This window comes from Mauremys reevesii, linkage group 19 (assembly GCF_016161935.1).
Source record: "Mauremys reevesii isolate NIE-2019 linkage group 19, ASM1616193v1, whole genome shotgun sequence".
Classification (NCBI taxonomy): Eukaryota; Metazoa; Chordata; order Testudines; family Geoemydidae; genus Mauremys; species Mauremys reevesii.
In genome coordinates this window covers 14,157,453-14,183,388 of record NC_052641.1, presented here as the reverse complement: position 1 = coordinate 14,183,388, position 25,936 = coordinate 14,157,453, and the positions used below count along the sequence as shown (strand labels likewise).

The 25,936-nt window shown below is 46.6% G+C and overlaps 1 protein-coding gene across 2 annotated transcripts; it reads left to right on the top strand.

Moving 5' to 3' along the window:
* Positions 1-25,139, top strand: CRAT (carnitine O-acetyltransferase). Of its 2 annotated transcripts, XM_039506006.1 has the most exons (15): positions 1-240; positions 4,262-4,419; positions 5,952-6,215; positions 6,832-6,950; positions 9,205-9,258; positions 12,005-12,170; positions 13,450-13,624; positions 14,195-14,373; positions 15,414-15,514; positions 16,117-16,236; positions 16,794-16,916; positions 17,525-17,660; positions 18,750-18,812; positions 21,000-21,137; positions 21,731-21,946. In XM_039506006.1, exons 2-15 carry the CDS (start codon positions 4,393-4,395, stop codon positions 21,944-21,946), a joined length of 1,881 nt encoding a protein of 626 aa, XP_039361940.1. In that variant the 5' UTR covers positions 1-240; positions 4,262-4,392. The 2 variants fall into 2 exon arrangements, with proteins under 2 accessions (XP_039361940.1, XP_039361939.1); XM_039506005.1 differs by lacking the exon at positions 4,262-4,419 and having other exon boundaries at positions 2-240; positions 21,731-25,139.
* The last annotated feature ends 797 nt before the right edge of the window (positions 25,140-25,936 follow it).

Genomic DNA, 25,936 nt, shown 5'->3' with positions numbered 1-25,936 from the left:
GGCTGCTCTGCTGTGCCCTCCCCTAACGGCTGCTGAGCCAGGGAAGGCAGTGTTGGCTTGTTACACTGTATCTGGGCTGCTGCTGCTGCTGAAGTTACACTGTAGCTGACGGTCCCTGTGTCTTGCAAAGATCAAGGCCGGGGCTGCTGTGTTTACAGGACTTTGCTCACTCAGGACAGTGGCTGGTAGCCAGGGTGGTGCATGCACGGGGCTATGCTGGCCTTCATAGCAAGGAGCATGGTAAGTAAGAGCCTGGTCCCTGCTTTGCAGGCTGGTTGAATGTTCAAAGCAAGGAGGGGGAGGCGGGGGGAGCTTTCCCTGCTTTGAACAACCTTGGGACAGTGACCCATGGCCTTATCCAGAGGTGTCTGATATGGTCTTGTGAGGATGAGGCCAGAGCTTCTAGAGTCTCTGAGAAACTGGCAGAGTTGGGAGAAACCTGAAAGTGTTTTTTGCTCAGGGACATTTGAGATAAATGTCCTGCGCTGACTATATGGGATGGGTGAGAGAGGATGAGGGGGGAGAAGATCTGGCTTGTACCAATGCAGCTGCAGTGTGATTTTCTTGTAGGATGTAAACATGTTTTTCAAGAAAGATCATTAAAAATTAGAGGGTGTGGGGGGAGGATTACTGCTAGGCATAACTCTCAGCTAAAGGACAGGAATTTCCTTTCAATGCATAGTAACTTCACTCAGGGGATGGGATGGTCTTGGCCAGTTGCCAGGATCACTCCAGGTTTGACACAGTCCGTGAAAGGCTGCGAATATTGTTCCGCTTGAGGATTTTGAAATGTTTTTCCCCCTGGTGTCTGTTGCTAGCAAGACATCTCCTAGGTCTTCTCCTGGGCTGGGAACAACCTTTTTCAGTTTGCAGAACTTGATTATGTGCCTTTATCAACTCAAGCTTTTGCCAAGGGCTAGGTTACTGATTGATTCATCCTTCCACCTGGGCGCCGCCCTCTTGGTTTTCTTAGGAACTGATAGCAGGGCTGATATGTACCTGCCAGTGGTTTTTTTTTTGTTTTTTTTTACTGATTAAGAAAATATTCACGTATTCCAGGAGGAATATGTCAGTGGAATCTTCTGCATTTGTCCCACTATGTACTTTAACTGGATTCTTTCCTTTCATTTTGTAATCTTGAACTCATGGGTATAGTAGCTGCATCATTCAGCCAAAGTTTGATTAAAGTTCTCCACGTGCGACGTAGGGGAGAAGTCCTGCAAACTGACTTTTCTACTCATGAGACTGCTGAACATTCCAGTGCAAAGGACTACATGGTTCTGTTTGGGTTATAGCTGCTGCTAGCAGGATTCTCATAGGCTTTCCATGATCTATGGATGAATATTTTCCCTCTGTTACAACTGTATCATACCAGTGTTTACTAAACCATGCAAAAGACACGTGCTTCTATCAGATCTTGGTCATGCTCCCTGAAGCGGCAATGAAATGGCTTTTGTCAGTTTTATGCCAACACTTAGGCCATTTTTGATATTGGATGAAGGGGAACTGTGGTTGAAAATCATTCTCAGCATCAGTTCAATTTCCTAATGTAGTCAAGGCTCTAAGGAAGTGGGTACCTTTAGCAGTGAGGTGCCTTTAATAAATCTCTTTCCACACCAGTAAGGGGGAAATTATATTAGAACCTTGCTGTCAGGATCATTGTTGAACCAGGGTTGAAACTAGCATGGTTTGAGCCATAGTTGACAGAGCTTAGGAGAATTGCAGATTTTTGTTTGTTATCTGCTGAAAGAATCCCCTTTTCTCCACATCACAGCTGTGCTGCCTGTCCCGGGACTCATGGGCTCTGTGATTTTTTATTTTTCTTTAAAAATATCCATATCGTCTGACACTTTGCATGTGGCTGGGTGGATGTGATGGTAACAAGTGAATCAGACATTACTTAGACTTTCCTTGTGACTCCAAACCCACAAGTGTTGCTAAGTGAAATCCTGAATAGGACATGAAAGGCCGATCTACATGGCAAAGAGTACTCAAGGACTCTGATTAACACAGACAGGTTGGTTTGGTTTGTGGGGATGGAACCAAACTAATACAACCCCCTACCTTAAATTAAAACCACTTAACATGTAATAGGGCCATGTCATGAGTCTGGCCTTGGTAGAGAAGTAACTTCGGTAGCAAAGTTAGAACAAGGTTTGGCACAGAACGCACATGAGATGGAGCCATAGGGTGGTCCATGAATTCCCTGTGGATATATGCATTGATGGAGGGTCACTTGGTAAGTGTGGATTGCCTCCCTTCCTCATGTGGAAAGGAGAGTCAGCGGTCTACTGACTGCTCCTATGGTCCTGATTTGTTCACTGGGATCTCAGTACGTGCCTGGTAGATATTGGCACTAAAATTAACAAGTAAGGGCTGGTTGGGGTAATATCCGGATGTGATGCTCAGATTTTGAGTTTGTGTGGGTGTGATATTTTCATTATTTATTTTTCTTTTTCGCCTTTTCACCGTGATCCATCCATGACTTTTTTTTTTCTTGATAATAAACAAACAAACAAACTAGTTCTCTCATGGTGTTTCTTACTGGAATATTGTTGCATAAAAGTTTGATAGCTTGTAGGACTGTCCTTTATTACACCTCTACCCTGATATAACACTGTCCTCAGGAGCCAAAAAATCTTACTGCGTTATAGGTGAAACCGCGTTATATCGAACTTGCTTTGATCTGCCGGAGTGCACGGCCCTGCCCCGCCCCCCGGAGCGCTGCTTTACCGTGTTATATCCGAATTCGTGTTATATTGGGTCACGTTATATCAGGGCAGAGGTGTAATTACATTTAGTTAAACACATGCTGTTAAGACTGGAAGAGGCTGATATTCATCTTCTTGTTTTTCCTTATGTCTGGAATGCCCATGTAACGTTATTGTTTGTCATTAGAAAACATCTCACAACAAAGTTGCCAACAGCCCAGAACTCATGGTGTGCAGTGCTATAATGCTAAATTAGTATGCATGTGACTCTGGAGACCGGTTACAGGATAAAGCCTTTTGTCAGTAGGCTGTTGGTTCAACCCCAGCCCAGGGAGTGAGGTCTGGGGCTTGCCCTGCTCCCATGCTCCAGCCAGGGAGTGGGGTCGGGACTTGCCCCGCTCCGCACAGCTCCCAGGAAGCAGCAGACATGACCTCTCTCCGTCTCCTAGTATGTGCAGACATGGCCAGGTGGCTCTGCACACTGCTCTGTCTGCAGGCGCCGCCCCCACAGCTCCCATTGGCCGCAGTTCCCAGCCAATGGGAGCTGCAGGGGTGGTGCCTACGGATGGGGCAGCACGCAGAGCCATCTGGCCGCACCTCACAGCTGGAGGGGGGACATGCTTCCGGGAGCTGCTTGCAGTAAGTGCTGCCCATAGCCTTCATCCCTGAGTCTCCCCTCCACACACACCCCCCGCATCCCATCCCTTGCCACAGCCCTCCGAACCCATTGATCCCAGCCCAGAGCACCCTCCTGCACCCCAAACCCCTCATCAGCGGCCTCACCCCAGAGCCTGCATCCCCAGCCAGAGCCCTCACACCCCTCCCCCATACCCCAAGCCCCTGCTCCAGCTCTGATCCCCTTCCCACCCTCCAAACCCCTCGATCCCAGCCTGGAGCTCCTTCCAGCACCCCAAACCCCTCATCCCGGAGCCCCCTCCCGCACCCTGAACTACTCATTTCTGGCCTCACCCCAGGGCCTGCACCCCCAGCCAGAGCCCTCACCCCCTTCTGCACCCCTACTCCCAATTTTGTGAGCATTCATGGTGCGCCATACAATTTCCATACCCCGATGTAGCCCTTAGGCCAAAAAGTTTGCCCACCCCTGGTCTAGCTTCTGGCAGACAACCGTTCACATCAGGAACACTGTCATTGCAGTGGCCACCCCAGTTGGCAGTCTGTGCAGAGAGGGAAAAGCCTGAATAGACCATGGAGATTGGATTCCCCTTTCATCAGTACAGATGCTCCCTCCTGATCAGCTTGTTGGAGGAAGCTCACGCAGCTGCCTGCTATCCACACGACCTGTGCATAGACCAGGCTCGTCTCTCTCCAGAATTGTCAGCTGGGCCCCCTTCCCCAGCCCTGAAATAAACAGGAAAACGACCCAGTTGCAGGGGGTGGAGTACGGAAGTGATTTCAAGCTCTTGCTGTCACTGAGCCTGAGGTCAAGGGAGAAACTGGAAAAGTGTCTTGCCAGCACATGGGAGGTGGTTTGCTGCCCCTCCCACACAACTGCTTGCATTGCAATATCTGGTCTTGTGTTTTCTCAACAGAATAGCGCAGTCAAATGGCAAAGGTTGCTAAATGTGTGACTCCCTGTGTATACCATAGAACAGGGTAAGATTAGAGAGGAAGTCTGAGGCAGAGGGAGTGAGAGTTTTACAGAGTTTTCCTCATTCCACCCATGGAGAGGAAGCAGCAGTCAGAGAAGGTACAGTATGGTACATTATCATTCGACTCTGTAGCTTAAACCCTTCCTTCCTCTGCAACCCTGCACTCTTTCTTCGGGCTTCAATGATTAGTTTTTTCTTTTAACCTTCCCAGAGATCTTGATCCCTCCGGGATGCCCGATCCTGCAAGGAGCCAAGCACTTTCTTTGAGGGGCTGAGCGCCATGCAGGAGGTGATTGGCACCTTGCAGGATTGGACCCTTTGTGCTTCTCTGCACTTGACCTTGGGGAAGGGATAGCTCAGTGGTTTGAGCATTGGCCTGCTAAACCCAGGGTTGTGAGTTCAATCCTTGAGGGGGCCATTTAGGGATCTGAGGCAAAAATCTGTCTGGGGATTGGTCCTGCTTTGAGCAGGGGGTTGGACTAGATACCTCCTGAGGTCCTGTCCAACCCTGATATTCTATGAAAACCCTCCCTCGATTGCTTCTTAGACCAAAGGGCATGTTCTAGCCGGTAGTTTCCTTCCAATCCGTAGTCAGAAGTCCCGAGCAAGGAATTTTAAATGACTAGGAGGGAATGAAACAGGAGGGAAAGTGGGGGAAGAGGGCACGAAAACAGGATTTAAATCCTCGCTAACAGAACCCTGTGAAATTCCTGCCCAAAGAAACTGTCACAGCACATATTCCCCATGGAAGCTTTTATTGCCAAAACTGTCCTAGCCTGTCCCCCATGAGCCTCTCTGTTTCACCCACAATTTCCCCCTTCTTGAAAAACTTCTCTCAATATTTTCTCCCCGCCCTCCTCCTTCCCTCCACTTTGCACCTTCCAGTCTCCTGCTGAGCAGGGCTGGATGGGAATCATTTTTGGAGCTACCTCTTCTGAGGTGAGCAACTGGGGTTGCTGGTGACCTGAGAGGCTTGGTGATCCCATAGCCAAGCTCCTGCTGTCATCAAAATGTCCAGATCCACAGTCGGGCTTCCGGTTATTATTTTTTTTATGATTTTGCACTTTCATTTCCTGGGTGGGGGTTAGTAGCCCTGATCCAGTTCCAACTTGGCTAAATTCCTTCAGCAGTTTCAGTTGGCTACAGGATTCCTCTTCACTGCCTATCCTAAACTGCTGTGTAGCACTGCCCGCTGCTATGTCCTACCTCAGAGTTGGCCGCATTTCATTAGTGGGTGAAACAGTCCCTGTGTACATTCCTTACCTACTGTATAGTTGTAGGGGATACTCTGAGACTTATTCCCATTAATGTTTGTAAAGTGCTAGGAGATCCTCAGAGGGAAGATACTAGAGAAGGGCAAATGTATTGTTATCCCAGTGGCGTTTCCTTTAGCTGGCTGAGAATCGACATCCCTGTGGGAGGCTGTGTCTCTGCTGCTGTTGTGGATGTTTCATGATCCTCTCACTTTGGTAACCAGTCGATAAATGTCTGGTGTTTGTGCTTTGAGCTCTCTGCTCCTGATGTTGAGGCTTCCATGCGTTGTCAGGGACAGGGAACTCAATGTATCTGAGCTGCTGATTCCCTTGCGCTGCGGGGAAGATTGTCTGGATGTGTGCTCTGTGGTTTGCAGGCAAAGCCATCTGGCTGGCTAAAGCCGGTGGCCTTGAAGAAGCTCACAGGCAGATACTTGGCCCACCAAGAGGGACTGCCGCATCTGCCGGTGCCGCCCCTTCAGCAGACCCTGGATCGCTACCTGCTGGCTCTGCAGCCCATCATCAGCGAGGAGGAATGGACCCACACCAAGGGGCTGGTGGATGAGTTCCGGAAACCAGGCGGTGTTGGGGAAAGGCTTCAGAAGAGCCTGGAGAGGAGAGCCAGGAAAACTGAGAACTGGGTATGTGGGTGCTACTTCCATGAGTCCTGGTCAGTGGAGGAGAGGTTGGAGGCAGGATCTGAGTCAGGTCCTATAAGGGCCATCACTGTCCTGGTTTCCAAGCCAGTGGTTCCCAGCCACTGGCACCTGTGCTTTTCTGACTGGTAATCTAGTCTCCCCCACACGTCTGTGCTGAGACCTAGTGCACCACGCGTTGCTGCCCGTCTCTCTCTCTCCGCCGTGTGCACAGAGCTGCTCAAGCCCCATGTTGAGCTGAGGCACATGCAGCTGAATGGGAAGTCATGGGCACTGGCTGCTACAGCTAAAGGCTTAGTCCTTTAAAACGATAGTTGCCCCCAGAAGGTTGGGAAAGCCCACTGCTCCAACCCCTGGACCACCAGCCCCACCCTACCCAATCCCACAGGCCCCCTGCTCTACCTAGTCTGTAAAATGGCTGAAAAATCATCCCATGATCCAAATCTCTCAATCTCCTTCACTTGCAAAGTATTGTGGGATATGGTGTGTTGCAGGATGATCTTCCAGCCGTTTTGTGGGGTATGGACCACTCACGCTTGCAAAGTGGGCATCTCGCTCTCTGCAATCCCCCATTCTTGCATGCTACCTGTTTCTCTCCCAGCTCTCTGATTGGTGGCTGAAGACGGCTTACCTCGAATACCGCCTGCCAGTTGTGGTTCACTCCAGCCCTGGCGTGGTTTTACCTAAACAGGATTTTGTGGATCAGCAAGGCCAGCTCAGGTAAAGGCCGTTCTGGCTTTTCTTCCCCAAAGTTTCAGATGTTATTAGTTGGACTGCTGGGGAGTTGGTTTGGATTGGTGGGAGGAGGTGAGCACTAGCAAGTCTCACCCAGCCTAGATGACTGCTAGCCATGGGGAGGCTCACAGCTACTTCAGATGCAGCCTCTCCAAGCAGGAAGCATTGTAGGGAAGGAGGTAAGAGTGCTGGCTACAGGGAGGCTGAGGGCTTCTCCCAGAAGGATTCCCTCAAAAGGGAAAGATGGAAGGGGAAAGATGGTCCAGTGGTTAGAGGAGGAGGTTGGGACTTAGAAGATCTAGATTAAATTCCATGCTCTGCCACTAACTTCCTTTGTGACCTTGGGTAAATTACTTAAAATCTCTGTTCCTCAGTTCCCCATCTGTCAAATGGGGATAATTGCACATCGGGGGGGGGGGGGCGTTGTGAGGATAAATACAGATTGTGAGGCGCTCAGATACTACGGTGACAGGAGCCATACAAAGTACCTAAGATACTTTAGGAGACCCTAAATTTGACTTTAGATTCTGCAGGGTTGGGGAAGAGTCAGACGACTGCATCAATTAGGTTACTCAGCTAATGCTGTGTGCGTCTGCAGAGTCATTCAGACTGTGTGCATTTGCAGAGGGCTTCCCACTATTCTGTCATTAGTTGTGCAAGTCAAATCCACAGCTGCTGTCTCCAGTGTGTTTCTTCCCCTTACTCAAGCCCTGTATGCAGCTGAACACTGGCAGTTCGTGTGTTTCCCTTCTGCTAATTCATATTGCAGATGCTGTGTTTTGAAGTCATTCCCACACACATGGAATTGATTCTCTCACCCTCTTTGGAGCTTGCTGCTGATTTTAGTCCCTGTTTTTAGCTGTTTGTTTTCATGCATGTGAAGCTTTGTCTTAGATTTGGGTTCGGCTCTGGGAAGTCCAGGCTCTGTGGCTGCAAAGCCGTAGCATTGACCTTTATGCAGGGTTACCTTTTCCACATTTACCCATCATCACCTGCTCCTGTCATCAGGCTGTCTTCTGGCTGGGTTAAAAATATCAGCCAACCAGAGAAGTATGTGAGAGAGCGAGAAATAAGAGCGAAAGAATCCTCCCTCCCTGTCTGATGCAAGGTCTTGTATACTCACTTGGCCAGATCTGTCCCAGCCCAGTGAGGTGGGAGGATGTCTTAAAGAGACAGTGTAAGGGCTAAAAATCCTATTTTAAAAATCCTTCCTTATATTATTGGCTCTGACATTTATTAAAATTAGTGTTTCCAACTCTCCTGATACTTGGTACTGTATTTTACTTGAAAACAGCTCGGAAACCAGAAGACAAACAGAATCCAACTTCCTTTTATCTCATGACTTGTGATGGGGCCTGACTTACAATTTTTGAATGCTTGGGCACTGCAGTGCTGCAGTTTAAAAAGAAACCAAAACAACTACCTTGCTGTCATGCCCTTTACTCTCTGTGTTCTTCTCTGCTTTGAAAATGAAAGGATAGTTGGCTTTACTTTTGGTTCTAGTCAGTTTCACTTTATCAGGCTGAAGCAATACAAAATGCAGCAAAGTTTGTTTTCAGACACTACAAGGGAATACACCGTGGTTTTTTTTGGCGGGGGGAGGGGGAGAAGGAGGGTTGTTTGTTTTTTTTTTTAAATTCTCCATTGGATCTTTAATGGAAATGTTTCTTTCAGTTTCCATTTTTTTAAAATTCAGCTGCGGAGCAGCTCCAAGATGACATGGTGGTTAAACCTGCCTGAGCCCCTTCTAGGCTAGCCGAGCCTTTGTTACTATCCTTGGAGCTCGGGTACTAGTGCAAGTTGTGCAACAACAGGAGACCTTAGTGTGATGTCCTGCTCTGTGCCTCTGTTCTCCTCACACACCCTTGTCTGTCTTGTCTCTCTTCAGGGCAGGGTCCTTCTCTTGTTGTGTGTGCCCAGTGTCCAGCGGAAGGGAGCCCCAATCTTTGTTGGAGCCTCTCAGTGCTACAGCCACACAAATACTAAAAAAAACCCCTGAATTGGGTCAGCGAACAAAAAACGTGTTTCATTGGTACTACCCAGCTAACCCAAAACACAGCCACAGCTGGCCTGGGCTCAAGATATTAGGAACTCACTGTGCTCTGCTGTCCCAGAAGCCCGGCATTCTCTTAGCAGAGGGGGTGAAATCCAAATCACTGTTCTTTCTAGGGGTCAGGATTTCAGAAGTCCCAAATGTTCTGATCTGTATCTCTCTGGTCATTGTGTCTGGCTTTTCCAGGTTTGCTGCCAAGCTGATTGAAGGCATCCTGGATTTCAAGACCATGATTGACAAGTGAGTTAGATGCAGTGTTGTTGTAGCTGTGTTGGTCGCCATATATTAGAAAGACAAGGTGGGTGAGGTCATATCTTTTATTGGACCAACTTCTGTCGGTGAGAGAGAGAAGCTTTGGAGCTTACACAGAGCTGCTCTTCTGTTAGAGGCATTTCTGGCACACTGAAATGTCTCTGCTGCCTTTAGTTAGGGATGCCCAGGTCAAAAGTTTCTCTCCCTCTCTCAAAGGGAAACTGTCAAGATAAAAATCTGTATATCTAAAGAATAGCGCCCCTCATAAGTGTAGCAGGTCACTGGCACTGACAGGGCTGTAGAAAAGCAAACTGACTTTCCCCTTTTTATGCTCTTTATTTACTCCTGCCTCTTACTCCACCTGGCTAGGGAAATAAGCCTGGTCTATTCTGCTTCTTGGGTCTCCTGTAATGATGTTTAGAGTTCAAAGCTGCAGTGCCACAAAAACTTTTCCCTTCACATTGTGTTTTGGGAGAGGCGCTTATGTACTTGCAGGGAATTTAGTCTGACTGAAGCCCTGCAGACTCACATCCTTAATTTATCCACAGAACTGGTCCAGCTCAGGCAGCAAGAACACACAAGCTTCCAATGTGTTTCGACTCCCCACCTGCAGGGGCATTCTCTGTGGTTCTCAACCTATTTACCATTGTGGGCTACATATGTTGCTGTCTATCTATGTGTTATGTGGTCTGCATCCACACAATATATAGTCTAACACTGCATGGCCCTGCGGATGTCACATGGGCTGCAGCTGTGCGCTGACTGGGCCGCAAGCAGCCCCCAGGTTGAGAACCACTGGGTGAGAGTGGAGTCCAGTCCCCCATGCCCCAGTCCTTGGCCTCTGAGATGAGGCTGCCAACAAAGGCCTTGTCTGAACTAGGACTGCAGGTGTGATATTAGCAGGTTAGCTAACGCATTTGAGAAGCCTAGTGCAGACCAAGCACACCGCTTTTAACCCATGCTAAACCGGTCACTTTAAAGCCCCAGAGGGAGCCCTGACTTGAACCCAACCAGGTTAGCATGCGTTAAAAGCAGTGTGCCTGCAAGCCTGAGTCAGCTGCCATGGAACAGCCGTGGCTGTCCTGTGGGTCTTTTATCCCGGGATAGACGTACCCAAAATGTAATTGTGAATGGGGAATCATCAAGTGGATGTGTTTCTAGTGGGGTCCCACAGGGATTTGTTCTTGGCCCTGTGCTATTTAGGTGTTTTCATCATTGACCTGAAAGAAAAAATATAAAATCATCACTGATAACATTTGTAGATGACTCAAAAATTGGGGGAGTGGTGAATAATAAAGAGGACAGATCACTGATTCAGAGCAATCTGGATCACTTGGTAAACAGGGTGCGAGCAAACAGTATGTGTTTTAATACAGCTAAATGTGAATGTGTACAGGAACAAAGAATGTAGGCCATACTTACAGGAGATGGGGCTCTATCCTGGGAAACACTGATTCTGAAAAAGATTTTGGGGTTGTGGTGGATAATCAGCTAATCATGAGCTCCCAGTGTAACATTGTGGCCAAAGGGGCTAATGTGATCCTTGGATGCATAAACGGGCATCTTGGGTAGGAGCAGAGAGATTGTTTTATCTCTGTTTTTGACACTGGTTCAACCGCTGCTGGAATCCTGTGTCCAATTGGAAAGGGTTCAGAGAAGAGCCACAAGAATGATTAAAGAGTCAGAAAATCTACCTTATAGGGATAGACTCAAGGAGCTCAATCAATTTAGCTTAACAAAGAAAAGATTAAGGGATGACTTGATTACCATGGATAAGTGCCTGACTGGAGAACAAATATTTAATAATGGGCTTTTCAGTCTAACAGAGAAAGGCATAACATGATCCAAGGGCTGGAAGCTAGACAAATTCAGTCTGGAAATAAGGTGTCAATTTTTAATGGTGAGAGTAACTGATCATTGGAACAATTTACCAAGAGTTGTGGTGGATTCTCCATCTCTGACCATTTTTAAATGAATATTTGATTTTTTTCTAAAAGATCTGCTCTAGAATTATTTCAGGGACATTCTCTGGCTTGTGTTATACAGCAGGACAGACTAGATGATCACAATGGTCCCTTCTGGCCTTGGGAGTCTATGAACTGAGACCCACCACACAAAGAATCAGATGGCGACAACTAATGGTCACTCCAGACATAGGCCTGGATTTGAACCTGTGTCCTGTAACCCACTGCTAATCCCCTAGAAAGAACGGGTCTAAATTCCATGCATCTTTCAGTAGAACAGGCCTCAACTGCTGTTGGCCTGATGTTGCAAAGTACAATGGGCTGCAGTGTAGGCCCATTGGTCTGTTTCTTCCCATGCTAGCAGATGTGGAGAAAAGGACCTTGCCCCTACGTAAAACAAAAGCCAGCTAATGTACATGCTGGGTAGCCTCTGCTTGGAGAGTTGGTGGGGATGATCAGCCCCCAGTGGAGGAGACTTCTAATATCCAAATCTTTTAGGGCTTGTACACACTAGCATTTATTTCAGTATAACTTAAAAGCCCCTTGAGTGAGAGCTCTTTCCCGTTGGCATGGAGGGTCTGCACTAGCGGTGCACTGACATCAGTACAGCTGCACCCCTGTAGTGATTCTAGTGTAGACTAGCCCTTAGTGTCTCACTGGAGCAGCTGTGATAGGGCGCTGGGCATGGGGAGAGCATGCCAGGTGTGGATCGCTGGAAGGCAGGCATTCTGATTGCTGTTTTCTTCCCTCTCTTCTGTGTACGTTTCCAGTGAGACCTTGCCAGTGGAATACCTGGGTGGGAAACCTCTTTGCATGAACCAATACTACCAGATCTTCTCATCCTGTCGCATCCCGGGCCCGAAGCACGACTCTGTTGTGAACTACGCCAAAGGAAAAAAGTCGCCCTTGCACATCACTGTGGTTCACAACTTCCAGGTACAGCAGTGCCTCGGCTTAGTGGAAGTCTTAGGAAGGCTGGGTTATTCTTTTGGATTTAAGTGCCTCCTTTGGCTGTCTTTGCCAAGGAAGAGAAATAAGCAAAAAGGCTCCGAGTACAAGGTTCACCTCCCCAGGGAACCAGTCCCGCTCCCCCTGAAGTCAGTTGCAGGTTTGCCATTAACTGGGAGCAGGATTGAGCCTCATGGCCGGGACTGCAGTGTGTGTGAGCTGTATGTGAGTGCTCCATTCCCACATCTCTCTCCCTCCTAGCTCCAGTCCCTGAAAGTTCAGTCTCCTGCTCTTGGTTTGGAGCTAGAAATTGCTGGTTTGGAGGGCAGGGATAATGGATCCAACAATCATGACTAGGGCCCTAGCAAATTCATGGTCCATTTTGGTCAATTTCATGGTCATGGGATTTTAAAAATCGTAAATTTAATGATTTCAGGTATTTAAATCTGAAATTTCATGGTGTTGTAATTGTAGGGGTCCTGGCCCAAAAAGGAGTTGTGTGGGGCGGGGGGTCACAAGGTTATTGGGGGGGGGGGTTGCGGTACTGCTACCCTTACTTCTGTGCTGCTGCCTGCAGAGCTGGACCCTGAGTCAGCAGCTGCCACTCTCCGGCTGCCCAGCTCTGAAGGCAGCATAGAAGTAAGGGTGGCAATACCACAACCCTCCTAAAATAGCTTTGTGACCCCCTGCAACTCCCTTTTGGGTCAGCTGGTCTCCCCTATGAAATCTGTATAGTACAGGGCAAAAGCACACAACAGGCCAGATTTCATGGGGGGAGACCAGATTTCATGATTCGTGACACGTTTTTCATGGCCGTGAATTTGGTAGGGCCCTAGTCATGGTCAAGTCTCAGAAATTGCAGAACCTGGAAGGTGTTACGAGAAGAGTGTTTTCCTCCATCTGTCTTAATTATCTCGGCCTCGTTACTGCCGTATCCAAGCACTTGATAATCTTTAACATATTTGTCCTCACATCTCTGGGAGCTAGGGAAGTGCTAGTACCCCATTTTATGGATGGGAACCTGAGGCACCAATAGGTTAAGTCATTTGCCCCAGGTCTCACGGGAGGCTGGTGGCATAACAGGGAATTGAACCTGGGTCTCCCAGTTCCCAGGCTATGCCCTAATTACTGGGCCATCCTTCCTCTCCACCTACCAATCATCAGCCCCTTAGCTGAGCCCTCAGCATTGCTCTTGCCTCCTGGAGGAGGCTGTTGTCAGTCTGTGTGACTGGCTGCTATAAATCCTGTGTCTCTCCCTCCTTACCAGTTCTTTGAGCTGGATGTTTACAGCAGCGATGGGAGCCCCCTCACCACCGATCAGATCTTCATCCAGCTGGAGAAGATCTGGAACACCTCCCTCCAAACAAACAAGGAGCCAATTGGGATCCTCACCAGCAACCACCGAAACAGCTGGGCCAAGGCCTACAACCACCTCATCAAAGGTCTGTCCTGCTCCGCCCATGTGGATCACCATGCTGGAAACTGCTGCCCTCCTTGCAGTGCTGTGCGCCCTGGGCTTCTCCCTCCTTTACGAGCCCTCTGCAAGCAGACACTGACCAGATAACTGGGCTTTCTAACAGTCTGAGTGGGGGAGTATTTATCCAGCTGGGCTGTGTCCAGATTAAAGCCATTGCAAAGCATTGTTATTTCTGTTTAAACACCCTGTCCTCTAAGTGTTCAAGGTGTGCTCCAGGACAGAGCTGAAATTTTGGACTATTTCACCCCCAAAATGGATTAAATCCAATAACCCAGCTAAAAAAAATCAGTGGGCTGTTACAAGTTAGAAGGAACATCCCTATGAGGCTCACGGTTTCCAGTTTGTAACAGTCATGCAGCCCATAGCTTCAACACTCGAATACCACTGCAGCATGGTCAAGAGATGCTTCCTTACAAAGGGAGTCAGAGCACAAAGTGCCATCAATCTGCTCTCCTGAATTTTACCCTCCCTCCAATTAAATGAATTTTTTTCAACCCACTTCCATCATCTTTCACTCCCCCCACCCCCTTCTCAGACAAAACCAACAAGGAGTCAGTGCGTTCAATCGAGAAGAGCATTTTCACCGTCTGCCTGGATTCACCCATTCCCCGGGTGTCTGACGACATCTACAAGAGCCGGATGGCAGCTCAGATGCTGCACGGTGGAGGCAGTCGCTGGAACAGTGGGAACCGATGGTTTGACAAAACCCTTCAGGTGGGTGCTGGTGTTTTCGAGAAACTAGAGGCAGGGGTCTGGGGGAGACAAACGTCCTGAACCTGGAACATCCCCTGAATCATTCAGTAGGAGACTCCCAGATCAAAAGGGGCATGAGAAGTGAGACAAGCAAGGGATTGATGCCAACAGCATAAGGGCCTATGGGCTTGGTGGAGAATGTTGGGGATTCTCTCCCGCAGTCAAACAAGTTCTCACTCTCCTGCTAGGTCCACCGAGCTCTCATTGTTACCTAGGTTCCTGGCAGCACTCACTCAGTGTAGCCAAGCTATTATTTGTATTACTCCTGAATTAACTGCCTGCTTGTGGTGTACAATGACTTGTCTGTTTGGAGGCTGACCAAGCCTAACAAGGTCTGTTTCTTGTATTTCCCATGGGATTGTTGCTCTCCCTGTTTGTTTGCCAGAAGCTAACCTGCTTCTTTCAGGCATCTGCCGCCATCCCACAACATCTCTTCAATCCCCATCTCCCTTCAGCTCTATAATGGTACCATTCAAGGGCCGCATCCTCCATTAGGAGGCTACCTCTGGGCCTTTCGGGGGGATGTAGCCATGCTCTGACAGGACTCTTCTTATAATCCTGACATTTTGGGTTATTCAGCTTCTGCTTAGCATTACTTGTTTACAGGGCAATGCCAAGTTCGTCTAGCTTTGCAATTAACCAAAGTCTGCACAGAACTGGTGTTGGGGGATGTTTCTGCTGTGTTACATGGGACTCCAAGGAAATCAAACCCTCTGAAGCTGTACCATACTGCAGGGTACACTGGCCTCTGATGCATCTTCTGTCAGTGGGACCATCTTCCATCTGCCTTATTGAATATAATGATGATACCAAATCCTCCTAGCCTTGGTTGTGGAGTTTCTTCCTTCTGGGAGCTGGGTGATGACTTTGCGGGTTACCATGTGCTGATGGGGCTGAGGTCTTCTCCAGCACATAGTAATGAGATGTTGAGACCCCTCTTGGGCTGGTGCTGGCACTGTAGAGGAGGCCTCTCTTCACTGCCTTTTTGGTTTTCCTGGCAGTTTATCGTTGCTGAGGACGGCTCCTGTGGCCTGGTGTATGAGCACGCTCCCTCGGAGGGCCCGCCCATCGTTGCCCTTCTGGATCACATCGTGGAGTACACGTGAGGCTCGCTCACTTGTCTCTGAGTCAGACACAGATCTGAAACGGTCCATCCACAGTACAGCTCCCCTTCACCAGCTCCTTTCCCCGCTCCCGCCCCAGGCATCTGGTTTGGAGGCGCTTTAACAGGGTCTCAGGTTAGGTACTGCGGCTCTTGTAGCAATGACCAGGGATTAGCCACCTGCTGAGAACGGTAAACTTTGCTTCTGCTCGAACTCTCCCGAGAAGCGAGGGCTTACATTTCATATGGCTGAATGTTTGCTCCTGATGGAATCCGTAGAACATTTTTTAAAGGGTTCGATGGGCATTAGATCTGTAATCTCTTGATGAAGGAATCACTATGGTCCAAACTTCTGCATTTGTTCTCCTAGTTTTTCACCAGAAGCAGACATGGAGAGAGCAGCTGTCAAGTCTGTAAGGCTGAAATTTGGGACAGAGGGCTTTGCAGTGTGTGACATAGACCCAAAATGTCATAGTCAGGGATTTACACCATGTTCACTACAGCGGGATCTGAGTCTGTCTACTGGGCACCAGAATCCTATAGGCCAAAGGGCTGGAGATAGAGGTCTGGCTAAATGGTTTAAATGCTGTTTCTCTGTGCAGGAAGAAACCAGAGCTGGTGAGATCACCCATGATTCCTCTGCCAATGCCCAAGAAGCTACGGTTTAACATCACCCCAGAAATCAAGAATGACATAGAGAAGGCAAAGCAGAACCTCAACATGTGAGTAAAGTGGGTGGGAGAGCTCAGTGAGTGAGCAAGAGAATAATCTATGTGCCCACTTGGAGAGCTGGGTGGCAAAGAAAATGTCAGTGCACTATTTGGAAAGCCTGCCCCGTGTCTTGTCGGGCATAAACTATACTGTATGGGGCTGAAAAGTGCATTGCTGAGCCTCCTCCTGACAGGTAACTGCTGTACTGAAAGGGGACTTAACTGCTTATTCATCCCAATCTATTTATGGAGAGGGATGTCTCTGATCAGGAACCTGACCGGCTGTACTGGATCAAGCCACTGGGCCAAGTAATGTGGGATCCTGTCTCCACCAGTGGGAAAATCCCTTGCATCTAACCAGTTGCACAGTGCTTCATGTGGCGCATCAAGTTACTGAGGTTGAGCTCGTTGTGAAAAGATCGGGTGGGGCAGATCCCTTTGTCCTTGTGCAGATTTGGTCTGAGCAGATGGATGTCTCTGGGGCTCACAGAAGCTCTGGGGCTTGGGCCTTTGCCACGTAATAGCAAGGAGCATCCTGAAGAATTTTTCTTCTCCTTCTCTCTCTGCAGAATGGTGCAAGATCTGGACATCAAGGTGATGGTCTTTCACCACTTTGGGAAAAACTTCCCCAAGTTGGAGAAGATAAGTCCAGATGCTTTTATTCAGATGGCCCTGCAGCTGGCTTATTATAGGTAAGGAGCAAACTGCGGGCAATTAGCTTTCCAGCCTCCATATCTCCCTTCTAAAGAGCCTCAGGGAATTTTTACCCTCCTCCACAAAACTGCTGACTAGAGGTCAACACCAAACCCAACTAGCTGGGCTTGGAGAAAGAACCGCAAACACCACTGGGCTACAGGGTGGTGAGTTATTGCAATAGCCCACTCTTTCGCTATGCCTCCATGTGGGAGGGTTAGAGGTCAATGGCTGATGGATCTACAGCCATGTACAGACATCCCAAATCCTGCCCTTTCCCCATGCACTGGAACAGCACTGGTTCTGCTCTGTGTAGGGCAAGATTAGCCCTACACAGAAATACCAGTAGAGGAGGGTCAGTCAGCTAGGGATGCAGCTTGGTCCACGTAATTACCATTTCTTCTGATCTTTCTCATCCTTCCTCCATGAAATTTAATCTTCCTTGGGAGATGGGGAGGATGCAAGGGAGAAATACAGCAGATGTAACTGCATACTTTGGACCAGAAATTCACCTGCACGATTTCCCTGCAAAGGATAAGATTTGCATAGCCCCTTCTTCTCAAGGACAATTCTTCCTCTGTGGCTGCTTCTCCTCCCCATCTTTCAGGATGTATGGCCAGGTCTGTGCTACATATGAGAGTGCCTCACTGAGGATGTTCCGCCTGGGTCGGACAGACACCATCCGCTCTACCTCCGTGGACTCTCTGAAGTTTGTGCAGGCAATGGACAACCCTAGCAAGCAGGTGAGAGTTCCAACAGATGGAGTGAATTAACATCACCCCAAAGAAAAGGGAGAACTGCTTTTCAAGTCACCCTAGAAGGGTGGCATCTGTATCCTCTGGTCTCAGCCAAAAACTGCATCTGATCTGAGGTTGTTTTAAGGTACAATCTGGAGTACATGATTACAAATCTTGGGTCTCATTCAGCTTTCCTTTTACAGATCTGTAAATCCAAGGTGAGTGTTTCTAACCCTATGTCACGTGACCAGTCTGAATGTCTAACCAGTCAGGCCCTAAGTACTAGATTATTGAACTTGAAGGTTCTCCATGTATCATTCAGAAGGTCATTTCTTCATTTTGGTTTTGACCTATGAACTTTGGATAATATACACGCAAACAAATGTACTATTTTGGGGAGCAGATTTGCTAGAATATGTTTAAATTAATAGGGATGAACACAGTTCATAGAATGCATTAACTTCTAACATTTTAAATTAACTATAGCAGTTTTTCTGGATGGGGAGTTGTACAAATAAGGAAACAAGCTCCCGACCACACAGTATAGTGTTTGGGGTGTCCCAAAGTTGGAGATACAGAGACACTATTGGTTCCAAGCATGTCCAGATTCAGAGAGAGGACTTGTGATTCTAAGCATTCAGGACTCATTTCAGTCCTTCCATGAAAAAGACAGGGACTCTGGTTCTCTCTTAGAAGACAAAGAAGCGAGACTAGAACCTAGCAAGTGATGAAAGTCAGTTCCCTGGGGATGGAGTTCTGAGTCAGAGTTCAGCTGTTTGCTGTAGGCTGCAGAACCTCTGTAGTGATCCCCTTGCAAAGACTTGCCTCCTTTGGTTGCAGAATTGTCCTTCTGTCCTCTCAGTCATCCCACTGACATCTCCGCTTCCAACAGTTCTAGGATAAAGGGTAGTCCCTATGGAATCACTTAAGAATAGCGTCTCATGAGCTGGAAGGGAAGAGAAATAATTCAGCCAAACAATATGATCTAAGTGCACAATAGCTTGAAGCAGACACCTGCTGGGGCAGAAATGCCATCCTGCAGGCGAAATCACTGGGCAGCACATTTTTAACGTCCATTCCATGTATTCTCCTTAGAACCAGGAGAAGGTGGAACTGCTGAGGAGAGCTACGCAGGCACACAGAGCTTACACAGATATGGTGAGTGTCCCATACAGCTCCAAGGCTGGGACTGTGCAGAGGTAAGCCAGGTGCTGCTGGAAGAAAAATCCCAAATTATGGTGCTAGGCATATAAGCCAGCCTGTTAATACTGCCCCTAGGATTGATTCTGACCAGTTAATGCTTTGGAGGACTGACTGTACTCTTCCTCTTTGCACAGTTCCTTTGGTATCCCTGGTGACTGGGGGCAAAGGAGAAAGCTGCAGACTTGATTTTCTGTGCTCTGAAGAATTCCTATTCTCCCCCATCACCAGGGTCTGTAGATGGTAGGGTTGCACAGGGTTTTTTTTTAAATCACAGGGATCCCATCCTGAGACATTACAGGGTTTGCTTAGTTCCATCTGTTTGTCAAATGTTGCTGTTAATGGACAGTTAGGGTTTTTTTCTTTAACATAAGAACATAAGAAAGGCCGTACCGGGTCAGACCAAAGGTCCATCTAGCCCAGTATCTGTCTACCGACAGTGGCCAATGCCAGGTGCCCCAGAGGGAGTGAACCTAACAGGCAACGATCAAGTGATCTCTCTCCTGCCATCCATCTCCATCCTCTGACAAACAGGCTAGGGACACCATTCTTACCCATCCTGACTAATAGCCATTTATGGACTTAGCCACCATGAATTTATCCAGTCCCCTTTAAAACATTGTTATAGCCCTAGCCTTCACAACCTCCTCAGGTAAGGAGTTCCACAAGTTGACTGTGCGCTGCATGAAGAAGAACTTCCTTTTATTTGTTTTAAACCTGCTGCCTATTAATTTCATTTGGTGACCCCTAGTTCTTGTATTATGGGAATAAGTAAATAACTTTTCCTTATCCACTTTCTCAACATCACTCACGATTTTATATACCTCTATCATATCCCCCCTTAGTCTTCTCTTTTCCAAGCTGAAGAGTCCTAGCCTCTTTAATCTTTCCTCGTATGGGACCCTCTCTAAACCCCTAATCATTTTAGTTGCCCTTTTCTGAACCTTTTCTAGTGCTAGAATATCTTTTTTGAGGTGAGACCACATCTGTACACAGTATTCGAGATGTGGGCATACCATGGATTTATATAAGGGCAATAATATATTCTCAGTCTTATTTTCTATCCCATTTTTAATGATTCCTAACATCCTGTTTGCTTTTTTGACCACCTCTGCACACTGCGTGGACATCTTCAGAGAACTATCCACGATGACTCCAAGATCTTTTTCCTGACTCGTTGTAGCTAAATTAGCCCCCATCATGTTGTATGTATAGTTGGGGTTATTTTTTCCGACATGCATTACTTTACATTTATCCACATTAAATTTAATTTTCCATTTTGTTGCCCAATCTCTTAGTTTTGTGAGATCTTTTTGAAGTTCTTCACAATCTGCTTTGGTCTTAACTATCTTGAGAAGTTTAGTATCATCTGCAAACTTGGCCACCTCACTGTTTACCCCTTTCTCCAGATCATTTATGAATAAATTGAATAGGATTGGTCCGAGGACTGACCCTTGGGGAACACCACTAGTTACCCCTCTCCATTCTGAGAATTTACCATTAATTCCTACCCTTTGTTCCCTGTCCTTTAACCAGTTCTCAATCCATGAAAGGACCTTCCCTTTTATCCCATGACAGCTTAGTTTACATAAGAGCCTTTGGTGAAGGACCTTGTCAAAGGCTTTCTGGAAATCTAAGTACACTATGTCCACTGGATCCCCCTTGTCCACATGTTTGTTGACCCCTTCAAAGAACTCTAATAGATTAGTAAGACACGATTTCCCTTTACAGAAACCATGTTGACTATTGCTCAAGAGTTTGTTTTTCTATGTGTCTGACAATTTTATTCTTTACTATTGTTTCAACTAATTTGCCTGGTATCGACGTTAGACTTACCGGTCTGTAGCTGCCGGGATCACCCCTAGAGCCCTTTTTAAATATTGGCGTTACATTAGCTAACTTCCAGTCATTGGGTACCGAAGCCGATTTAAAGGACAGGTTACAAACCTTAGTTAATAGTTCCGCAACTTCACATTTGAGTTCTTTCAGAACTCTTGGGTGAATGCCATCTGGTCCTGGTGACTTGTTAATGTTTACTACTTTAAAGTTAAGAGGATTTTTAAAATCTGGTTTCAGACTGAAGATAGTGCGGATTTTTGTTTTCCCTGCCTCTCCGGTCTCTTATCCAGACTCTTTTCCTTTCAGGCAATAAAGGGGAATGCAATAGACCGTCATCTGCTAGGCATGAAGCTTCAAGCCATTGAGGATCTAGTGAGCATGCCAGAACTGTTCATGGATACAGCCTATGCCGTTGCCATGCACTTCAACCTCTCAACCAGCCAGGTAAGAAGTGGCTGACCAATATGAGAGTGCTGCAATCATTCTTTCTCCCTTTCTTCTCCACATTCCTCCACTACCCACTTCCTTTAGGAACTGCTCTGCATAGGTGCCATAGGAATCTAGCCCCACAACAAACTGAGCTGGACCTTTAAAGAGGTTGTGAGGTGAATCTGAAGACTATGACTTTACAATTGCTAGAGCCATTCTAACAGATTATCTTCTTCACCCCAGGCTGGACACTGCATTGCCAGGTAGATACCAAGTGCCTGTGGTAATGAGGAGGCCCTGTCTGCACAATGTAACAGGAGCAATGTTGCATGAGGCTTATTGTCCTTATGAGTCTACTTCAGTGGATAACTGCTCCTCCGCAAGTCTCTTCAGAGGGTGATAGGAAGCACTAGCACAGTGCTGGGGAATAGCAGAAACAATTGGTTTATTTGTTTATTCATAAAGCATCCACAGTGTGTACTAGGAGCTGAACAGATGGGTCTGAATATCATGCCCCTGCCCTGAAGAACTTACCTGGGGTGTTAGTTGGGAGTAGTCAACAGCTTTTGTGATCTTCTGCCTCTTTTTTTGTTTGTTCCTCACCGTAGGTCCCAGCAAAGACAGATTGTGTGATGTGCTTTGGTCCAGTGGTTCCAGATGGCTATGGAGTCTGCTATAACCCTATGGATGACCACATCAACTTTGCAATGTCGGCGTATAACAGCTGTGCCGAAACCAATGCAGCCCGCCTGGCACATTACCTGGAGAAGGCGCTACTGGACATGCGTCTCCTGCTCCAATCCACTCCCAAATCAAAATTGTAAGAAATGAACCTGCTTCACAGCTCCTAAGCTTTAGGAGCTGTCCCATGTGCACAAGAAGCTCCCAGCTCTCCAAAAACTGGGCAACAGATGGGCTCCATTAGGAATCTAGAAGAGCACATGGCACACATCTCTCTGCAGAGAAGTTAAGGAGTGGTAATCTCCAGCTATCAGACTACAAGGTGAAAGGAAGCATTGCCTTATTCCAAGCTACAACTGACAGAGATCCTTTCCCACAATGTGCACCTTTCTTCCCTTGAAGGGATACTGGAGCAACATATTTTGATTGAATTTACAGTGGAAAGAACATAGAAAGCACATTCACCCCATCCTTCACTCTTCATCCACTACGGGGAGTATTCTCCTGGCTGAGTAGGTCTGAGGCCACTTGGATCTTTCTGCTGTCTCAGGCTTTTGAGGGGTTGGGAATATCTTTTTTGGGCCATGCTATGCCTCCTGAAGTGGTGTCATCAGTGCAATTGAACTTTGGGGTGGGGGGATAAATGCCGTAAATCGGAGGAAATCCAGTCCTGTTAGGATGCATTGTGCTGCTTTTCTAGAAGTGTTTTCCTAACATAACGTTGCTAGGGGACTGGTCTTTGTGCGCTTTCCACAGCTAGGAATAGTCCCTTCCCCATCCTTCTAACACCTGGGTCTTCCCTTTTCCTGCACTTTCTCCACTAACTGTGAAACACCATTGCTACAATTGGACTCACTTCCCCTACTCGGGCCTTTTTTTGTGCATTTTAAGCATAAAGTGATGGATTGCTGGCAGGTCTCCATCTCAGAGCTTCAGGCTCTTCAAGTGGAGCCTCTTTGGCTTTCTTGTGTTGCTTCTACTAAACTGATGCATTTTAATTTTTTTTTTTTAAATGTGCAGGCTCTGCTGGCCTTGACTTTATGCACTTAAATATTGTGTAGTGGGGAGGGATGATATAGACCTTGATGTTGTTTGCAGAACCTGTTCTCTTCATTCTGCCCCTTCTCTTTCAAATGGGGAAAAAACGATGGGAACCATGTTGACCTTTGTTACTTGCAAACTGAAATATCATGCACTGCTTTCTATGCTGCATTTATTTTAGTCTAAGGAGATGCTGCTTAAGTAACTTAATGAGCCCTTCTAATCAAGTTTCCAAAAATGCCTCCAGACTGCGTAGGTGACGTATGTTGGAATTGAAGGAAAAAAAGGCTGCAGAATGACACTTCTCCCCTGCCAAGATTCTGGTAGTAAAGAAAGCACAGGAGTCTACTCTAGGATGTATAGACTATGTCTGTTCATTGGCCCCAACAACCGCCTTTTCCATAGGAATCCGACAGCGCTTCTTCAGCAGAACCTGGTTTCTTCTTGCCTTAATATTGTTTATACCCATGGTGATTTATAATTTCGCTCTTTCGTGGAATATAGTCATGTCTGTGTTGGTTTGATTGAACCTTGAGAAAGGAAGGAATTATATATTTATAAATGTGCAATTTAAAAAATATTGTGACACAAGAAGAAAGGAATATAAAACCACCAATATCTTTCCTAGGGCTGCATGTGAAACCATTGACCTACTGCCATTAGAGAAGAGGGTGCATTGTTTGCCCCCACTGCTGCTATTCCTGCAGTGGGATAATGGTAGTTCTGCAAGCCCAGATGTATGGGTACTGAACCAAGGAATAGCTTGAGTTTGTAGTCTGTTTTATCACATGAACACTTGTCCATATCACAAAGCCACCCAACCAGTAGGGTCATTGCTGCTCTTCTGGTGTTGGGTCTTGAGAGCATTCACAATCAAGGTGCCTTGGTAGAGGGCTGTGACCAATTTGAAGTATGTTCATCCTACTATTATTGAAAACCTCTCTTTTATGAGCACTTAGTCACCCCATCTAATTTTTTTATTGATGCAAACCTGCTCTGTTGTTTTAAATTCAAATTCCACCCCCCAACTAAATAATGAGGGGAAAGTTTTACTGAAACTCACCTGTACAGCTAACGATTGTCCAAACCTCCATTAAAAAATTTGTTTAAAAAATATTATAAATGGAATGAGATGGTTAGAAAGCAATGGGAGCATGTAACGCAAAGCTCTGAGCACAAACACACCTGCTCTAGCTATCTGATTCTTCCACAATGAATGAGACTGAAAGTTACAAGAGGCCACCCAAAATCTTAATCTCTATTAATATTTATTATATGTAATGAGTACTTACATAACCATTTAAGAGACTGCAACCTTCTAGAAGGAATTGGAATGGATAAGGTCTTGCTGGGATTAAAAAAAAACACTACTTTTTATGGAGGCTTTTATTCTGGAAGAGATTCCTTTAGTCAGAGACAAAGTAAACTTTTTTTTCCTCCCTGTATGTAATGAGTCAATATAATGCCTGCTGATAACTGATGTTACTCTACTGTGGTCTGTGGCCAGGGGAGACCAAAGACCAAGTGCCTTCAACCATGGTATTGCTACATATTGGCATGTCTTATTATTACAAGGCTAATTTCAGAAACTAAGAATTCTCTCTCCCCCCCCCCCCCCTTCAATAAGAGAGACATAATCACACAAAGGCAAGTGCCCACTGAAAAGGATGAGATGGAAGTGCACTCTGCTAATAATGGAAAACACAGGGGATGGGTCTGATTTTATTCTTAAGTCAGATTTAAAGCTGGAGTTTGCATTGGCTTCCGTGGCATTTCTCCAGCTGTGGAGCTGAGGTCTTTATGTGCCATATGTAGGGAAACACAAAAGATCCAGCTTGTGCAGTCTCTCTTCAGAATTAACAGGGGAGCTGCTATATTACATTACAACTGTTTACAGGGTTTTCTCTTTTAAAAGTGTGTTTTCTCTTGCTGTTGCCAATTTCAAGCTGTGGCGATGTCCCTCTGACTTCTCGACTTATTTTTCAGTGACTGGTTATTATGAGTGCCAGATTTGTTTGATTGTTATTAGCTGGTCACTTGCCCAAGAAGTGTCCATGATCTTAAAGGCTATGTAAAAGTTATGAAGAAACTACTGATTTACTGAATTAGGGAAATATGTAGATTTATAATGTACAACTAAACTCTTGGAGTGGAGGTGTGGTTGATGGCACAGCCAGTGACTTTACATGCTCTGCCAGTTAAATGCATTAAATGTTTTTTTGATAATGTAATTAGTGTCCTGCAAGGATTGGTGATGTTCTTCCAACATAAATAATAAAAGTATAAATGTTGCCAGCAGGGTTGATTCTATGCAGAAAATGCTCTAGGTGTAAGTTTGATGATGATCTTTACCTCAGGATGTTAATTGAGAGTCACAGACCAATAGGTCACACAGGAATTTATCATCTTCCATGGTAAGGGAGCAGAGCAAGAGATCAGCTACTTCGAAAGCAAGGAGTAGTTCTCTGAGGGTAGTCGTCTACCTTCCTTGCTCCTTTTCAATCCACCTAGCTAAAGGCAGGAAGCTACCTACAGACAAGTTGTCACCTTCTAGCTGAAGTTTCTCTTCTTACCTCCTAGGCTGCTCAACTTGGCCAAGAATGTACAAAGGGCCTTTATAGCTATGTCAAACAACGTGCAGCTTTCTCGGGGATGGAAAAAGGAAGCAGACCGAAACCCAGTCTACACTTAAAACTTACTACAGCACACAGGCGTATGAAAAATCCACACCGGTGAGCACTGTAGCTATGATGACTTAACACCTTCTCTAGAGGCAGCTAGAAAAATGTGCCTATCAGTCATTTAGGTGGAGTTCCTATAGCAATTGGAAAAAACCCTTCCCTTGCTGTAGTCTGAATCTATGGTAGAGTTGCAGCAGCATAGCTATGGTGCCATAGCAGCCATAGTATAAATGGCCAGAGAAAGCAGATGGCAGGAACTGTGCTGGAGAAGCATAGGGCTGTCTCCCCAATCACACGTTGCAGGTTGCAGAGCACTGGCTTGATGGTTCTATGAAGTTGTAAGGTTTAATGCACTGTAGACAAACACTACCATAGCCACACAGTATGTTAATCATTAGAAAATAAAGTAAA

Coding starts and splice junctions, on each gene's coding strand:
- CRAT (XM_039506005.1), top strand. CDS start 202: ATGCACGGGGCTATGCTGGCCTTCATAGCAAGGAGCATG. Junction 12,171..13,449: donor CTGTGGTTCACAACTTCCAG/GTACAGCAGTGC, acceptor CCTCCTTACCAG/TTCTTTGAGCTGGATGTTTA. Junction 14,374..15,413: donor GGTTTGACAAAACCCTTCAG/GTGGGTGCTGGT, acceptor TTTTCCTGGCAG/TTTATCGTTGCTGAGGACGG.